This window comes from Lycium barbarum, chromosome 2 (assembly GCF_019175385.1).
Source record: "Lycium barbarum isolate Lr01 chromosome 2, ASM1917538v2, whole genome shotgun sequence".
In the NCBI taxonomy this organism is placed as follows: Eukaryota; Viridiplantae; Streptophyta; class Magnoliopsida; order Solanales; family Solanaceae; genus Lycium; species Lycium barbarum.
Genome location: NC_083338.1, coordinates 151453251 through 151472511, shown reverse-complemented (window position 1 = coordinate 151472511; position 19261 = coordinate 151453251). Strand labels below are relative to the sequence as shown.

The window sequence follows — 19261 nt, the reverse complement described above, 5'->3', positions numbered from 1 at the left end:
TTATTTGGAAAGATGAACTAGGGTGTGATTTGAAATAATATAACAAGGACTCGGGGCGCTAACCCTCGTTTAATGAACTCGCTTAGGAATAAGATGAGTTCTACTTGGCATATTTAATCAACCTTATTTATAACTTTTCTGCATTTGGGAAAATCATGAAAAGAAATACTTTCTAGCTATTGGAAAATATTAGAAAGTGTGTTAGAGATTAAGTACATACATAACCGCGACCCATTAGAAATATATCATATTGACACCCATAGCATAACGTCTAATCATTGCGGGTACACAACTTTGATTCTCAAAATCCAAACAAATTCCAAACAGTTCAAAATAGCAAATACAAACCAAATCTCCTTTTTAAAATACTCGGAATAGGATTAAAGCCTTTAAAGACTAGTATCGCATACAATTAGTACCCTTTTCTCTCCATATTCCCTGTGGGATTCGACCCCAACCTTATTTGGGTTACTATATTTGACAACGTCCGCTTTACGCCATTAATAGGTGTAATTTGAGCGTATCAAGAAACAACAATATCTTCAATAAAAGAAAAAGACAAAGTGTCAACACAACACACTGTCGCCTGTGCAATTGAGTACCAGCTCCTAGCGGGAATAACCAAGGAAAGAAAAACAACGACCACCATCTACCTTAAATGGATTCCCCCACCACCTGACAAATATAAGCTCAACACGGATGGTTCGGCTCTTACCAATCCAGGTATAGGCGGTATTGGGGGACTGATCCGTAACAACAATGGCGAGTGGATCATTGGTTTCATGAAAGGCCTTCCTCACACAACCAATACCTTTGCTGAACTCCAAGCGATTCTCCAAGGACTAAAAATTGTTGTGGAAAAAAATCTGAAGCCCCCTGTAATCGCAACTAACTCAATGGAAACAATCAAAATGATTAGCCATGGACACTTACCATATGATAACTTGATTGTTGAATGCAGGTTCTTGATGCAGACGTTGGGTGTTCAGACCATCGAGCACAACTTTCGAGAGCAAAATAGAGTTGCTGACCTACTAGCCAAGGAAGGGGCGAGACAGAAGATTTTTGAAGAAACAAGACTGTTGCCTGCTCCCCCGCCATTTGCTGCAACTGTTGTGCAGGTGGATTCTTTGGGAGTTCTTTTTACTAGAACAACTACTATGTGTAATAATAATTTGGCTGAAAAATATTCGGTAAAAGGGTCTGCCTTGCCCCAAAACATTGCTATTGGCTAGTTACTATCTATAAAATTATCCTTTTAACCAAAAAAAAAAAAAAATAGAACAATATTAATAGACGTAGTAGGTGAAAATTAAGGAAAATATTGGCCAAAATCTAGGAAATTAGATAAATAGGATTTCTGGTCCAGTAGAAAGCCACCTCACCAGGCCATATATATATATATATATGAGCAATAAATCATTTGCTTTTCAATTATGTATAATCTCATTTCCCCCCTTCTATAGTAGGCATTCACATTCTCATTATCAAATCCATCCATTAATTTTGCGTTTTCTTTTTGGGAAGAAATTGAAATTCGCGCATCCAAACTTCTTGCCACTTTTGGACTTATATATTTAGCAAACAAAACAAAATCTAGTACAATGTATAGAACATAATATATGCCTCCTCTACCAAAATAAGATCTTCTCGAACACGAAGAACCAATGAAAATCCAATAAAATATCAAGTTAGTTGTCGTAAATGCTTCTATGGATTAGTCTCCCATTAAATACGTTAATGATTCATCAGTTTGAATTTACACCCATCCACTATCATAATTACTTACTTCAAAGGATTTCCCTTAATTAATTACTCCATCAGTTTCATGTTAGTTACTCGTGATCAGTTTATGTTCCTTTTTAATTAATATAATGAGTAAATATTATTCTCTATGTATCCAGGATTTGAATTTTTTCAATCTTCTTAATTACTAGTACCTCGGAAGTAAGTTACAAGTTCATTAAAATTGCAATATTTATAGGTCATGAAATCTTCACATACCATTACCAAAGAATTTACTATGTCAAGAGGAAACACAAAAACTAACGTTGTTCTAATTTGCTTCATTTCACTTGTTGTATTTTCATGTTTTGTCGATTTTGCTAACGCCGCAAAGTACATAAAATTTCCACCACTTCTAAATGTTGGGACCGAAGAACAAAAAAGATTCCAGCAAATCCTTATACCAGAGGTTGCAGTGCTTTAACTCGTTGTCGTGGTGGTAATTTGGGCCGCAGGGTGATGGTTCCTAATTCTCAACTCACGGGTTCTAGCCATGAGAAAAAGATGTTACGAGAATGGATTTTCAATGTCTTATATTTTCGAGTTTATTATTTTTGTTTATCAATAATGAAACGCTTTATTGGTATATAACAATGTTTAGTGTACGTATGTCAACTGTAGAAAAGATCGACACAAGATGTTGGTTCTTGATTAATTTACTGCATCTTTTTTATCTCTCCTGCATTTTTACTTGTACACGTACTTCAAGTTTTCTATAAAAAAATTGAAAATTGACCCACCACAACTTATTCTGGACAAAGAAATTTTGCTAATTCACTATTTGGGGGATAAAAAGACCGTAGGATTTCCCTATGATTCTCTGATCATAATTTCCCATATAAATGTTGAGTCGAACATGAAACTTGTGATTGGTAGTTAAACAATGATTAGTCGCTAAGACTAATTCAATATCCATAGAGTTCTCGAGATATTTTCTTACAAAGTTTTATTACCGCATCTACGTCTTTTTTTACTAGTATTAGCTATCTTCCTTTCAAGACTTTATTTTCCTTTAATTTTTTGGGTGAAAACTCACAGATATGAATTAAAATTAATTGTAATGAAATGAGCTTCCAGTTAAAAAAGTCAAAGCTCGCAACCAGGGTGGATCCACGTTAGAAATTGATGAAATTTTTGAGCAATACTAAGCTTAAAACTTTGGATCCACCACTAAAATTTGATTAAAATTTTAACTAACCACCTGGGAATAGCAAATATTAGTCTCTGTCGAAATTTAGACTAAATTCCTCAAAATTCGTACTACCTTAGACTATATTTACACATGAACAGAATCAAAACGTTAGTACTTATTAACGAACTTTTAGTCTCTGTATCCACAAAAACATAACCAAGATATGGCTTCAACAAGAGGAAACAGAAACATTAATGTTGTTGTTGTTCTTTGCTTCATTTTACTTGTCGCATTTTCAAGCTCTGCAACGACAAGAAATATATAAAGTTTCCACCAAATCTACATGTTGGAGATGAAAAAACAAAAACTCCAGCTAACCATTATCACAGAGGCTGCAGTTATATAACTCGTTGCCGCAAAGAACTCCCCTAAAAAGTCTGCTTCAATGGACGAGTTTAAGTTACATACGTTGAAAATGTAAAGATCATTTACACTATCTGTTATAATATGTTATTTATCATTTACTCTTGAGAATTATGTACTAATCAATACTCTTATTAAATAAAGTTTCTTGCAATTACCTTTAAAATGATCTGATCGCGTATAAATCCTTCCAAGAAAGAGGGTTAGACTTCATTTATCTACCTGCCATGGGAAGGGAAATGTTACAACAATGGTTGCTCAATGAGCTAATTAAGCAAATTAGCAATGAAATAAACATGAGCAACAAATCATTTGCTCTTCGATTGTGAATATCTCATTTCCCCCCTCTATAGCAGGGGCGGAGCTAGTCTTGCGAGTTGTGACTACCGGTTCGGTAGAACCAAATAGCTTTGCTCAGATCTTGTATTTGTGCTAAAAAAAATCATTTAATATGTATAAATAATTTATCAAAAACCCAATAACTTTCTTTTTCTATAATCTAGAACCCATAGTAACATTCCCCAAAGTAACATTCACATTCTCATAGTAAAAAAGAAATCGTTTTTTCCTTTTTCGTGAAGTAATCCATATTCACGCTCCTTTTATCCATCTATACTATATGAAAATGACTGAAGAAGCTCATTCAAGCAATGTAGCTAAACCTTCTTTCAAGACAGGGTATCCAAACATCCGGCCACTCTTGAATTTATATAGCGATCAAAACAAAATCTTGCACAATGTAAATTCAAATTGTAAAAGGAAAACTTCCCGATACGAGTTAAAGTCTATACTACAAGATCAAATACTCTCTAATGCCTTTACGTTGATTATCCGAGATCAACAATGGTGTCATATTTCTCGTTAATCTATCATTCAACAAATATAAAAGGATTTTTCCTTTCACTTCCTAAAAGGAAATGAATTCGCCACTAAGATCGAAATGTTCCAGTAGTAGTAGTAGACAATAGTGAAGGTATGGAGTTCCTAATGCACGATCGACAAGGCTTCTCCTCCAACCTTTGAATTGCCAAAGGTCTCTATAACAGCATCATTTGTTCCGATATTTTTTGGCAGCTATAGCGAAATGATGTTAAGAGAACATATAATATAACATAACATGAAAGATCGGTTCCACAGAAAACATGGCTGTTACAGTGAAATGCCGTCATAGAGGATGGTTGTTATAGAGAAGTCTGACCGTATAACATCAGCACTACTGAGATTCCACAGTCTAGCTTAAGACATACTCCACAAGCAGTCCAAATGCCTTTTATACAGAACGAGTAGCAAATCCCCGATCAACCATCTTCTCCACCAATTCTTCGTGCTTCCTTAATTGCCCTGCCTTCCTCAGCTGTTTTAATACCATGTCATAAACCGACTCACTTGGTCTCAAGGACTTCTCCTCGATCATTTCTCTAAAATATTTATAAGCATTATTCCAATGTCCCATCCCACAGTACATTGAAATCATAATCTTGAAAGTGTTCACATTAGGCTCCACTTCATTCTCATCCATTTCCTTCCAGAGCTTAATAACCATATCAGTAGATTTTGAATCAGCAAACATCTTCATCAATATATTACACGTCACCGTATTAGGCTTACAATTCAACTCCTTCATCTTAGCATACAATCGATGAGCAGCATTTACATCACGAGCCTTAGCAATGCACCTAAAAATAGGGTTAAAAGTAGAAGCATTCGGTTCACATCCTTTCTTAACCATAACATTAACCACCTTAATCGCTTCATCACGATTCTCATCTTTACAATGAGCATCGATCAAGAAATTATACGTAATAACATCAGGACAACACGACAGCCTCTTCATCTGATTATAAACCTGAAGCACCTTCTCTGTTCTCCCCGCCTTCACATGGACGCGCATTAGGTTATTAAACGTAATCGCATTAGGTTGACAACCAACATCAATCATCTCCGAAAAAACATCATACGCACGACTAATTTGCCCCGACCTACACAACGCATCGATCACAATACTATAAGTATACACATTAGGTGGGACCCCTGATTCCTTCATTTCTCGAAAAATCCTTTCTGCTTCGGATATATTACCCGATCGACACCAACCATGAACTAAACTAGTATACAAAACCACATCAACCTCGAATTTATCCTTTAAACTATCGAAAAACGCTTGTGCTTCTTTGGCTCTTCTTTTCTTACACAATATCCCTATAACTACACTAAAAGCATTCCTATCGGGCATACAATCGTAATCTTCCATTCGATTAAACGTATGAACAGCTTCGTTAGCAAGCCCGGCCCTAACATAACGACGAATCAAAATCGAAAAAGTTTCAATTGGGATTTCGATATTTTTCAGTTTCATTAAATCTATCAAATGCCAAGCGATGTCGAATTGTCTTACCTTACCAGCAAGATCAATCATTTCATTGTAAGCGCGTGGCTCAGGGTCTATGAAAGAGCCACTCGCGTCACGCGCTGTGGCCCAGTTGAAGAAAGCTAGTGCTTGTGAAAATGGGATGCCGTGGCGGACCGACCCGCATTTCTCGATGACCCGGTTGATGACCCGAGGGGAGATGGGTTTGTTATCGAAGATTCTAGAGAAATCGAAGGAGAGAGTTGGGAAAGTGATGTGAGGGTTTATAATGGGAGTTGTTGTAGGGTTTTTGCGGTGATGGTCTTTGATTAAAGAATGAATAGTTTCAGCTAATTGAGTTTCTTCTTCGGATAATACTTCAGTTGAAGATGTGGTGAAGAGTTTGAATTTGCTATGACAAGAGAAGGGATTAAGGAGATAGCGATTGAAGCGTAACATGGATTTTGTGACGGCCATGGATTTGAGCTGTGTTTCAAGAATTTGCTGCTTAAGTGTTGTTAAGCTTCTTTTTATGTACCTTCCTCTTTCTTTTTCCCTTTTCTTTGAAACCCTAATAATTAATATATTGTCTTGAGCCGGCTCTTTCGGAAACAGTCTCTCTATCTTAATTAGCATTAAAAGATAGGAGTAAGGTCTGCTGCGTACATAAAACAAATAATCTTTGTGACAACTTTTTAGCTCATGTTGTAACTATTTATCTACTAGATAGGTTTACTTTGGATTATGAGATATTGCTCTAATTGTTCTTGCTTAGGAAGTGAAATTGATCCATCTTGATTAGTTCATATGTCATGTGTGGTGAGTGTTTGTTGAACAATTCTTGTGCTTACTTTTATCATCTAGAACTTGCCCGATTAGTATTTTAATGCTAATTTTGATTATGTTGGTTGGAGAGATGACCTTGGGCTATCTTTGTAATTTTTGAAATAGCCTCTTTAGCCGTTCTAGCCTACCATTGCATAAATAATATCACTAATAACCCCATTTGAGCCTATGACCTTTTCTTTAACTGCCACATTACAAGTCTTTATCCTTCTTGATGAAATTCTCTCTTTTGAACTTTTCCCTCCTTGAACATTAAATTGTGAATTTGAGGCCAAAAGTCTAAGTTTGGGTTGTTAGTGTTGCTTGAAAAGTGGTGAAGATTGGTGTTGTAGAAAAGTCAAAAGAAATGAAGAAAATTTGAAAAAAAATACAAAAAGTTTGCAAACTTTGTGTGCAAAAAAAAAGTATCTTTGTGAAAAAAAAAAGAATTGGAAAAGAACAAAAACACTAGAAATCAAGAAAATGGTTGCATAAAAAGAAGTTGGAATAATTGGGGAAACTAGTATGCAAAGGAAGGAGTGATGTTTTGAAATGAAGAAGAAAGTGGACAAAAAGTATTATGTAGTGTTCAAGGAGGGAGTAGTCACTTGTATCTCAAATACTTATCCTACCCTTCCCCAAGCCTACATTACAAGCTTAAAAAGTCCATATGTGATCTCCAACCGAATGTTCTTGAGTAGTGATGATTGAAAATAAGGGCAAGCTTATGGTGTGATATGTGTTAGCACTAGAATTTCTTTGTTGAGTGTGAGTGACTTTGTGTATATGTCCCTTGTGTTGTTGTTGTTGTTGTTGTTGTGAATATACTGATTTTGGGACTTTCTTTCTTCTGAGGGCATACGGATTACGATAGATTGGTGACGTTGAAAAATTCCAAGTTGAGTCAAATGAGCATATCTAGTAATCTAGTGGTTTTGAGTCACTTCTTGAGGCTTGGTTGTTGTTACTTGATTGTTTTGAAACTCCATTGCATTCTTGAATTTGTATTTGAAAATGAGGGAGTTATTTGGTTAAAGATTCACATGCTTGTAGCCTAATTATTTGTACCAACCAAAGTCATGAGTTTTGTGCTTAATTGATGAATGTGATTTGAAATGATAGTGATACTACTTGAGCTTGAATTGATAGGTCCTCATTGAGTTTTTGGTTTTGATTTGCTTGAGGACAAGCAAAGACTTTAAGTTGAGGGTGTTGATAAGTGGTGATTTTACCACTTATTTTAGTCTCTTTGCTTTGGTTTTTGTGTTCTTAATCTATAATATGAGGCTATTCTTGGTGTGTATTGCTATTATTTCAGGTGCATTGAGTTCAGGGCACAAAAAGAACAAAATGGCGTAAAAAGACGGAAAAGAGCTGAATATGCGTTCAGTATGCGGCACCGCAAACTCTGGTATGCGGTCGCATACTCAGTCTCAGAATGACCAGTGAGTGGAGCTAAATGTACAAGGATGCAAAGACTATGCGGCTCCGCAAACTCATTTTGCGACCGCATACTTGGTCCGCATAGCGTCATTAAAAGTCACTTTTGCACTTTTTGTCTCCCTCCTATAAATGCTCTCCTAGAGTTTTGTGATAAGTTGGTTCATATGATTGAGAAGAGCTTTGGAAGAAACCAAGTGAAAAACAAGTCAAAAAGAAGCCAAATTGAAGAAATGGCAAAAACTGGACAGTTTTGCAAAACTGTCCAGTTTTGCAAATTCCGAAAATCAGTGGCTGTTTTGGACATATTTTGGGTTGGAAAATTTTGCAACTATAAAAGGAACACTTGGAAGACAATATCATTATCTTTGGCCATTTCATACAAGCTTGGAGAGCTAGGGTTTCATCTACACCATTGGAGGAGAAGATTGGAGCACTTTAATGAGATATTTCTTAAACCTTTCTTCAGTTAGCTTGTTTTGTATTGAATATCTAAGTGTATAGTATTTTCTTCTTTCACTTGAATCTTGTTTATGATATTATTCATTATCAAGTGTTGGATTAAATCTCTTGTTATGCTTATGTATTGAATGATTTTTATTTCTAATGAAGTGGGTCTTTGTTTCTTTAATTAATCTCGTTTTGAATGATTCTTAAGGGAGTAGCTAACCCTAAGACTCGTCCATTTAATTTGATTGAGCTCGGAAGAGGAAATCTAGGTTGGAAAATATTAATTAACAAGAATTTGGGTCATTAAACTCATCTAATAACTTGAGCTCGGAAGAGGATAGTTGCTTGAGGTTAAATTGATTGTGCCTAATATCACACTCTAAGGCTTGGAAAAGCTTAGAGTGAAATTCATTGATTTGGTTGGAAGACTTTCAATGAGATTTTAGAAATCATTATCTATTAACATAAACCCGCTCTTAGTTGTAAAATCGTGAAATACATTGGATCGTTACTTGAGCGTAATTTCCTTTGTATCCAAACTTGTGGCCATTGATCATTTTACCTGCTTTCTAGGTTAGTTTTATCTTTGGTAGTTTCAAAATCAAAAACCAAAAATCTTATCAAGTGTTTGGCTTAGCGTAGAAAGTGATAATTCCTTACTTGTTTAAATCGCCTATTATATTGTTCCCTGTGGGATCGACCCCGACTCATAGTTGGGTAAATTATATTGCATGCGATCATGTACACTTTCTCTTTGAGGAGTGGATTTGGACGTTATCACGTTGTTTATGGAAACTTCTTAAGAATCTTGAAAAAAAAAAAAAGTGTTTAAGAAAACTTCTCTTTTAAACATATGGAAATACTCTTTATTTTGTACTTCGCACCAACTTATATTTAATTAATTAAAGAGATTAAACAAAAAAGTTATCCAAAAACTGTTCGAATAAGGAATGTTTTGACAAAACGTACAATGTCTTTCAAAGACTTATCTTAAGGCTACTACAATTAGAATCCTTCAAGAATAACCTTTCGTCCCAATCCATATTAGCTAGGCTTCGGGGCATATCCTATAATGAAATCATTTAGGTTTACTAGCTAGTTGCTGTTTATAAATATAAAATTTTAATCCTCTGAAACTTACATTGCATCAAATCGTTTGGAGGAGAGATCAATTTTGACACTTTGACCAAGAAGATGTCTAACAATGAACAAGGGAAGTTAATATCATTGAAGGATTTGCAACCACTTTTAACGCGGTCTGAATTGTTAAAACAACATTATGTGAAGATCAAAGAACCAAAGTTAAATAATGGCGTTAAAGTGTATTGGGAGTTGAAGACGACATCTCAACACGAGGAAAAAGAAGGCGATGACTCAATAGAAAAGGCTCCATGTGCTTTAATACCATGTCATAAACCACATGAAACCTCAGTTGGACAAATGGGTCCCTCATTTTCGCCGTTGGTGGCTAGCTCTAAGGTTGAAGCTAAGGTGAAGAGTTTAAATTATGAACAAGTGAAGTTAATATCACTGAAGGATTTGCAACCACCTTTATCGCCGTCTGAATTGTTAAAACAACGTTATGTGAAGATCAAAGAACCTAAATTAATTAATGGCGTTAAAGTGTATTGGGAGTTGAAGACGACATCTCAACACGAGGAAAAAGAAGGTGATAACTCAGTAGAAAAGGTTCCATGTATTTTAATACCATGTCATAAACCATATGACACCTCACACTACAACACAAAGTACATATAGCTACGAAATACATTATAGCTAAATATGAAAATTTTCGTGACTAAACACTTTAGCTACAAATTTTTTTTCCGTAGCATTCGTAGCTAGAAGTAGCGTAGCTAAAAGTTAGCTACAAACTTTACATGGTCCGTGGCTAAGGACTAATACTTATTGCTACGAATTTTTTTGTGTTGTAGCTGTAAAAATTCTTGCCACGAAATATATACTTGTAGCAAATAGTTTTACTCTTTTGCCACGACAAATAAATTTTATAGCAATCTTTATATTGTAGCCACAATATATTCTTTTGTGACAAAAGACTTAATTTGTTTGCTATGAAAATTTAAACTTTGTGGCTATTTTATATTCTAGTCTCGTGGCAATAATATTTGTATTTAGCTACGAGTTCGAAAGCCATAGCTATGAATTGAAATATTTGCCACAAACATTTTGTTAGTAGCTACATATTTATTCTTTTTGCCACAAATTACCTAAAATTATGGCTATTTTTTTTATTTATTTTTTAAAAAAAAATTGCTACCAATGGTGAAAATGTATAACCATATTTTTTCCAATTATATATAGGTTTAGTCGTGATTACAGAAACTCCATTGCTACAAATTGAAGAATACGCCATAAGCGTCGTTAACTCAAGAATTTCTATAACGTAGCGAAAAATCAAAATTTTAGATTCCAAATAGGTTTCAACTTACACATAATTACATAGTTGAATTTCAAAATATTCACAATACATAATTTTCTATGACAACAATTACGATAGTAGTGTCTTGCTTGGGATATAAAGCCGCATAGTCTGCTCCTTTTTCTTCCGCCATTGTCTACAATTGTACCATAGCTTGATCAATATCGGTCACTTATTATTGTTGCTCTAATAATTCCACAAATTTACCTGTCAATTTCAACAAAGTAACACTACAAGAAAATGTCAAAATTGTGACGGAATTTTTGAGACGGATGAGTCCGTCACAAATTGTCACGGAATTTTTACGGATTCGTGACAAATTAACCTCATCTAGACGGAATTTTTTAAATAGTTTTTTTTTTCTATAAAAATTCTGATAGTGATGGATATGTGACGGAATTGTAACAAATATTTAATATAATTTTTGTGACAAAAAAATATCCGTCACAAAGTTGTAGAAATGAAAATATGTGACAACATGTTGTCACAAGTCCGTCACTAAATTTGTGACAAATTGTTCTTTCCGTCACAAAATGTAAAAATATAATAAAATAATAAATTCTTAACTTTGTGACAAACTATTTTCGGTCACAATTAGTTTTTGACATGTTTTCTGATACAATTTAAGAAAAATTTGGTCAACTTTTCAACATTCCCGCAATATTTTCGTTTCCACCCCAAATTCCTTTTTCGTCTTCCACCCCAATATTTTCGTTTCCCACCCCAAACCCCTTTTTCATCTTTCACAACAATATTTTCGTTCCCACCCCAAACCCCTTTTTCATCTTTCACAGCAATATTTTCGTTCCCACCCTTTTTCATCTTTCACAGCAATATTTTCGTTTTCCCACTTCAAAACAACAATGGTGATTTTCTCTTTCAAAGCAACAATAGCGAATTTTTCACACTTCTAGACTTCACAGGTTTGTATTTTCTCTGTTCACTTCATCTGTTTAGTTCATCTATAATGAATAACTTTTGGGTCTTTTAACTCTTGCTCCAATTTGTCTCCATTCTTCTTGAATAAGTTTTCTTAAGTGAATAATTTTTGGGTTTTGTTGTTAGGTCCTCTAATCTAAGTTAAAAAAAACTCCGATTTAGGCTAAAATTGATCTTTGATCTTGATCAAACTATTAAATTGGGTCCTTTATTGAAGTGGATTTGAAGTAATTTTTAAGCTTTTTGGTTCATTCTTTAGTGTTTTATTCATTTGGGTTTCTACCATTTTTGTTCTTTAGCTAATGCTTGTTGGGTTTGTGCCTAGTTTTGTTGATATTTGGTTTATCAACATATGTTCAATTCATTTACTGCAATTATTTTGATGTTTATGTGGTGTGAGTAGAAAATGGGTTGTACTTTATTCATTTTATTCGAAGAGCATCACAGAAACATTCAAGGAACGACAAGACGCTACTGGTTACTCATGGAAGGATGTTAGTGAATCGACTCGTAAATTCTATTGGCATGAATTTGTGGTAATTATTTCTCTACATTAAAAAATTATATAAGTATTTATTTAGACAAAAAAGTTACTGTTTTGATTAGAGAAAAAAAGTTACTGTTTTGATTAGAGAAAAAAGTTACTATTTTTTTAGAGAAAAAGGTTACTGTTTTGATCAGGGAAAAGGTTACTTGTTTTGATTAAAGGGAAAATTACTAATTCGTGAAGATTAAATCTGTCGATTATGTGATTAACTTCGTCCCTCGCCTAATTTCTGTTTTTTAAGGCTTATTAGAACCTACCCTGCCTTGTTTTTCTTAAAAAAAATGGTGTTTATGTCACTGATCGAATTTTTTCCAGAAATTATATCAGTGGAACCCTTCTGAGACTACCGTAATCGAACACACCTGGGGTAAAGTGGTATCCACCTTATACTCTAAGAAATTGCACCGTTGGCGAAAACGTCCCAGACCTACTTTTGTTCCAGAAGATGTATGGGAAAGCTGGAAGACATATTGGGCCTCTGACAAGTGGCTGGAAAAATCTCGTATCGCCACTCAAAATCGACACAGTGAGACTGGTGGTCCAGGCACTGGTCCAAGCAAGCATACTGGTGGTTCTAAATCAACAGTGGAGCATACTATAAAATTGGTATCAAATTCAACTTTTTAGTAGAGTAATTCTCTAACCTTATCTTGTACTTCAATATTAAACTCTATTTTCCAGGCAATAGACCTACGTCGTCCTGCAAATTCATGGGATGTCTTTAAGAAGCTGCACAAAAGAAAGGATGGCAGCTTTGTTGATCCCAAGTCTAAGAGCATTAATGTAAGTTTCTTTTGTAACTTAACAATCTGCAGAATGGTTATAATTTTGGGTTAATTTTTGCAATGAGTTTTTTTATAATTCCGTTTTGGGATTAGTTACTGGTTTACACAACCTGTTTGCAACCAATATAGCCAAATTGCCAATATTTCCCCTGAACCATCTGCACATGAAAAGAGCAGCCTTTGTGCAGATTTTCCTGTATCTTAGCAGGCTCAGCACACCAGCGATAGAATGAGTTTTTGTCCATATTGTACCTTATAATCCCCTGATGCCTTTAGAACTTTTCTCCCCTGATGCCTTTAGAACTTTTCAAACCATCTCCTATTTGCTAAAAAAAAAACAACTAAAAATCTGGAAATTGCATCATAATTAAGTGTAAAGACCAGATTTTGATCATGAAATGAACAAAAAAATGGTTCAGTGAAGTGGTGAAATGCCAAATATCCTCTGCAAAATCTGATTTTTGCATATATGGCCTTTTCTGTTGTTGTGATACCATATGACATCTGGTGGTTTCCTTGTCCTGCAAACCAGCAAGTTGATGTTATTTTCTTTTGCCTCATCAGTTAAAACCATTTGTACATAACCTTGTATATCTGCCTTAGAACCATGAGAAAAACCATGAGAAAGTCATGTTATTTTTTTTTTTTTGCCTCATCAGTTAAAAGTTTATCATTGTGTTTTTCAAGTAGACTGGCCAGTTGCTAATGTAGCTCTGAAAGTTGCACTGCTCTTGGCAGATGATAAGTAGACTGGCCAGTTGCTGATGTGTTAGAAGACCTTATAGTTTTGGCTGAAATAGCAGTGTAGTTGTAGTGTAGTTGTAGTTTTATAAGCTGAACTGATGTACTTCTCATTTTGTCAAATTTCGGAACCACAACTGTTACACTTCTATTATTACTATATGTGTTCACCTGGAATACATTTGCCCATTGAATATAAGAACCATGGCTTATAAACCTGCATCACAATGCTTATTTGTTGTGTTTAAGTTTATGAACTGTTTTTTAGTAGACTTTTATACTAAGAAAATTGTACTATGCTTGAATATTGAAAAATGAAGTTAGTTACATATTTGGGGACAAAAAGAGTACTAGTTTATAAGTTTACAGTAGTATTCAATTGCTACAGATTGAAGTTGGTAGTATATTTGGCTTAAGAGAAATACTAGATGCTTTTTGTGGCAAGACTAAAGTGGTCTCTTTAAATCTGGCCATTAGCTATTATTTTATTAGTATCTCTGGCCATTAGCTATTATTTTATTAGTATCTCTGGCCATTAGCTATTATTTTATTTCTAGATTTCTCCATTTACTCTTTGATTTTGGCATTTATTAAACCTATGAATTTTGCTGGGTTTGTTTATATATGGTAATGTACTATGTTGGTTTTGAAGCACAAGTGTAGTACCTGTATATGGCTGAAGCAAGAAAGTGTTTGGTTTGGTTATCTGTTGATGCTTAAAGTAAAAAAGATTTGAGCTTTATGAATCTATCTTATTATTCTAAAGTTCGGTATTAACTATTGGTATAATTGTATGTTGAATCTCTTTTCTCCCAGCTGAGTGAAAAATGTGGTATTGAATGAGATTTTGTTTATCTTGCCAAACAGAATTGGTTTACTGAAGGAGATAAATGATGGGCTTATTCATGACTATGAGTTTCAAAATGATTCATGGAATAAATTGTGAGGATGATTAAAAAGTTCTTGAACTACAAGTCTCACTGATTGAGAGAATGCTTTATAGGACTAACTCAAAATGTATTGGACTGGCTAAGTTATTACATGAATTGTTTTAGAAAATGTTTTGAAGGAACTGTGTGTATCTTTTTTACTCTCACTTTGTGCTTCTTCTTCACCTTCTTTCTACGAAAAAACTGTTTTTCTATTTCTGGTGAGTGCCTTTGCTTCTGCCTCTTTCCTTTTTATTTCGTGTTTTCTTTTGGTTTCTTTTAAGTGTTTTTTGCTTCTGCTTTGTTTTGGGGTGTTATCAGTGGTTTTTTAGTTTCCCGCTGCAGAGAAACAGGGAAATGGTAGCTTCTTTGAAAGCACTTCCTAGTTTCTTGTAATATGTACTTATTTGTGGAAAGCTTGGTGTTTGGTAGCTAATTATTTGAGTATTTTCAGGATGAAATGGAGGCTAGGGTGGCTGCTGCTATAAGCTCATCAGATGATTCACAAGAAGTTCAAGAACTCGATGTAAATAGCATATACTTGGATGTTGTGGGTGGAGAGAAAAAACGACGTGTGTATGGATTGGGCTCTCAAGCTTTGACTATGTATAAAGATTATAATTCTGCCACTTCATGCAATATAGTGACTGATCGTGCTGCTGATCAAGAGCGCATCAAATTACTTGAGGAAGAGATGTTGCGAATGAAAGAAAATCAAGAGAGGATTCTTCAAGAGCGTGTAGAGGCGGAAGTGCAACAACGCGTAGAGAAGGAGGTCTCAGATCGGTTTAAGTCTATGGAGGATCGATGGTCTCACATGATGAGCGTGATGGGTTTATCTTCTCGCTCATCTGGTAGTCCTACTCTCCCTAACAGGGACTCACCAAATGCTTAAGTGTGTAACATTTTAGACTTTGGTTAGTTGGATATTCAAGTGTTGTTTCCAACGTTGTCAGACTTTTGTTAGGTGGATGCTTTGTAAGTTTAAAAATTTTGTAGACTTTTGCTTATTGAAGTGGTGTATACTGTAAGTTTTTGTATTATAAATTTAATATTATGTTTGTCATATTTTGGTGGTTAGTTATATTTTATGCTTTTAGCTAATTTACTATATATATTGAATAATATTGTCAAATTCAAAAGTATTGTTTAATTATTATTTAGTTTGTCATAATCTATACTAAATATGTCACAATAAAGCAGCATGTCAAACAATTTGTGACCAAAGATTCTGTCACAATTTATTTGTATCGAAATATTCAATTACAATTGTTGTCTTAGATATAGAAATTTGTCACTGAAATTATTCTGTCATTGCTTTGTGACGGAGAAAGCCGTCAAAAATCGGGTCTCAATTTTGTGATGGAATTTAAGCCAAATACAAGGCTCTATATTGTAACGGACTGGGTTGTGACAATTCCGTGACAAATATTTGTGACTGAATTTAAATCCGTCACAAAGATTTTATGACCAAGGGTTCTGGGACGTCCGTAATTCCGTCACAAATCCGTCACAATCGATGATTTGTAACGAATTTGTCTGTCACAATTTTGACATTTTCTTGTAGTGTAAATTAATACCAAAAAGCAAAAATAATTGTACCATGTATATAATTTTAACAGGTACATATGATCATATATTTTATAGAAAAGCATTATCTTCTAAGTTGCGTGGACTCTTTACTTTCGTTGCCGTACCCGTGTCGGATTCTCCAAAAATGCACTACTTTTGGAGTGTCCGACACACACCCGTCGATATTTTTGAAAAGTCCGAGCAACATAGATTATCTTTGCTAAAATCTCCTGTACATTCTTATATGACCAATTTTGTAAGATAATGAAACTCAATAATCTTAAAATGGATCGCAAGCTCCAAGCAATTCAATTTTTTGCACTATAAGCCTTTTTTAACAAAGTCTTAATCAAGGAACAAGCAATATATTAAACACTTCATTATCCTTCATGGAAGAATTATAGATCCATAACAAGAAAACCCTACCGAACCGATATTAACATTTACAATAATAATAAGCATTTGATTTTAACTACATTATGACTGTTGAACAATTTTTGAAACATAAATATTTATACGACACAACTAGAGACTAACTTAGCTTTTGTTAGTGGTATGTATAACAAAAAAAATCAACTTTGTCCACACCATCCAAAAAGCAAAAGCCCAACTTACCTTGTCATCGACTTCACAGAACTTCACTCTCAATATAAATGGAATCACCATTGCTCGTTTTAAATCGATGAGAACCAATCTACATGAACAAATAAGACAATTGCTTCAATGTCTACAGTTATAGCCACTTAAAAGAAGAAAGTAAAAATACTTGTGAACAACAAGTGGAGAGGAAAGAAAATTAAAGAAAATACTTATGAACAATAAGTGGAGAGGAAAGAAAATTAGAGAAAATACTTGCAAACAACTGAAAATTTGATACTGATTGACGAAGCAAAGGGGAAGTGGGTGAGGGGTGTGACGGCTGCTGGGATGAAAAGGATTAAGGGCTTAGGTTTTGGGATATTGGACGTAGCTATTCTTGTTTTATATATTTTTTTAACTTTTTGTATACAAATACCATAAATGAAACGAAATGTAGTAACAATTATAGTTAAAAACTTAAAATATATTGCCTATAAAAAGAAGAAGTGTTAATTACACTAAACACTAATATAATATACCCCTGTATTTTAAAATAAAACACTTAGACTCTCTATATCACGGAAATTCTACCCTTACACCCATTAAGAGGTTTATCCCAAATTAAGTATAATAAAATATAATTAGTCAGCGACTAATTATATTTTATACTGAATTATGGTATTTTTTGTTGGGTCATATGCTCCTATATTAATTATATTGGATTATTAATTTTAATAGTTGCTTAGATTTATCACAATTATCAAGTTATTGAAATTGATATGCTTTTTTTGAGCCGGGGGTCTATCGGAAACAGGCTTTGTACCTACCAAGGTAGGGATAAGGTCTGCGTACACTCTACCCTCTCCCAACCCCACTAGTAGAACTAAACTGGTGTTTTTGTTGTTGTAGTAGTATCAATTTATTAAAATAATAATAATACACAATAACATCAATTACTTGTTTTGCTTATTTAAATTAATATAATTAGATACAAGCACATAATTGTTAAATGTGATATAATAAGATATTCAAGTTTAATTAAATAAAATTAAATAGTTACTTAAATTATGTAGAATCTTACAAGTAATACTCTATTTGATATAAATTATGATTGTATAGTGATGATCTAATAATAGATGGGCAATGAGTTTTATGATAATGAATAATATTAAATTTGAAAAGGACCATGCCATGGGAACTTTTTTTATTTATCTATATTAAATTAATACAAATAATTAGACAATGTAATCAACACAAGCTTATAGGTGTTTAAATTTTATATAATTAGTCATTTACACATTAATAAGATATAAATCAATTTTTTTCTAATTGTGATTTTAACTCATAGGTAACTTAATAAAAATTACAACATAGTGTTTGTTTTTTGTTATGGACTTAAATATTAACCGTATTAAATTCCTAATTCTTAGTGCCACTAGATATAAGCAAAATATATTCTTATATTCCACATAATTAGAAAAACATAGCTTTTTTTTAAATTGAAATATTATTATATTGTTAGAAAGGAGATTTCATGTTAAATGTTAGCACCAAAATTGGCAACAAATTTCATTTTTCGTCGAAAATTCATATTATTTATATATATATATATATATATATATATATTTGTTTTTATTAGTGAAAAAATCAAAATTTTATCTAGATAATTAGTTACAAAATGTCACATGTCAGTAAATCTATTTATTTTTCTTTTTGCAGTGTTAGCATGTTCCTCTAAGTATTCTGAGCTTGTGGTCATTTGTCAAAATTAAATGCACTAAAATTACCACAAAATTCTTCTGTATATTAATATTTATAAATATAAGTGTTTAGATATATTAAATTACTCTAAGTACTTATTTAAAATAACTAAGGACCACACATGCATAAATCTCTCTACGAATTATTAAAGTTTTCATAATATGAGTACTTTTATAAAAATAATAATTCAGATATAAGAAAACTCTACATAATTTCTCTATTTTTTTTTGGATAAATTGTTGTCATGATTTTTGTAACCAAAGAAAAATATTTATGTAATTAATTTAGTATGATTAAATAAAACAATATAGTATGATATCATAGTATCTTCAAGCGCATGAAGAAAAGTTATATCTCGCCATGAAAATTTATCGTCTTTCTGATTTTGCGGATATATCATTTTGTCGTAAAAAATAATTGTAGTTGTTATCTAACTATTGCTACTTTTTTCATAAAATGGCGTAAAAATATTTAGCGATAATAACTTGAAATGCTTAACAATAACTTATATTTGGCTATAAAATTTTATCAGCAAGTTTGTAGTTATTAAGCTAATTATTGCCACT

The 19261-nt window shown here is 33.4% G+C and overlaps 3 protein-coding genes across 5 annotated transcripts; 2 read left to right on the top strand and 1 right to left on the bottom strand.

Moving 5' to 3' along the window:
• The first annotated feature begins 1109 nt into the window (after window positions 1-1109).
• On the top strand, window positions 1110-3349 carry LOC132629163 (uncharacterized). The gene is made up of 2 exons (XM_060344892.1): window positions 1110-2194; window positions 3218-3349. The coding sequence occupies exons 1-2, from the start codon at window positions 1988-1990 to the stop codon at window positions 3347-3349; spliced, it is 339 nt and encodes a 112-aa protein (XP_060200875.1). The 5' UTR covers window positions 1110-1987.
• Window positions 3075-6253, bottom strand: LOC132628154 (pentatricopeptide repeat-containing protein At1g20300, mitochondrial). 3 transcript variants are annotated; one of them, XM_060343893.1, is made up of 4 exons: window positions 4539-6253; window positions 3499-3562; window positions 3296-3354; window positions 3075-3219 (listed from the first exon to the last, which is right to left on the bottom strand). In XM_060343893.1, exon 1 carries the CDS (start codon window positions 6162-6164, stop codon window positions 4611-4613), a length of 1554 nt encoding a protein of 517 aa, XP_060199876.1. In that variant the 5' UTR covers window positions 6165-6253; the 3' UTR covers window positions 3075-3219; window positions 3296-3354; window positions 3499-3562; window positions 4539-4610. The 3 variants fall into 3 exon arrangements, with proteins under 3 accessions (XP_060199876.1, XP_060199875.1, XP_060199877.1); XM_060343892.1 differs by having other exon boundaries at window positions 3075-3354; XM_060343894.1 differs by lacking the exon at window positions 3296-3354.
• A 3343-nt stretch (window positions 6254-9596) lies between these two features.
• On the top strand, window positions 9597-15824 carry LOC132629162 (uncharacterized). The gene is made up of 6 exons (XM_060344891.1): window positions 9597-10091; window positions 12081-12094; window positions 12185-12317; window positions 12644-12934; window positions 13010-13111; window positions 15238-15824. The coding sequence occupies exons 1-6, from the start codon at window positions 9597-9599 to the stop codon at window positions 15676-15678; spliced, it is 1476 nt and encodes a 491-aa protein (XP_060200874.1). The 3' UTR covers window positions 15679-15824.
• The last annotated feature ends 3437 nt before the right edge of the window (window positions 15825-19261 follow it).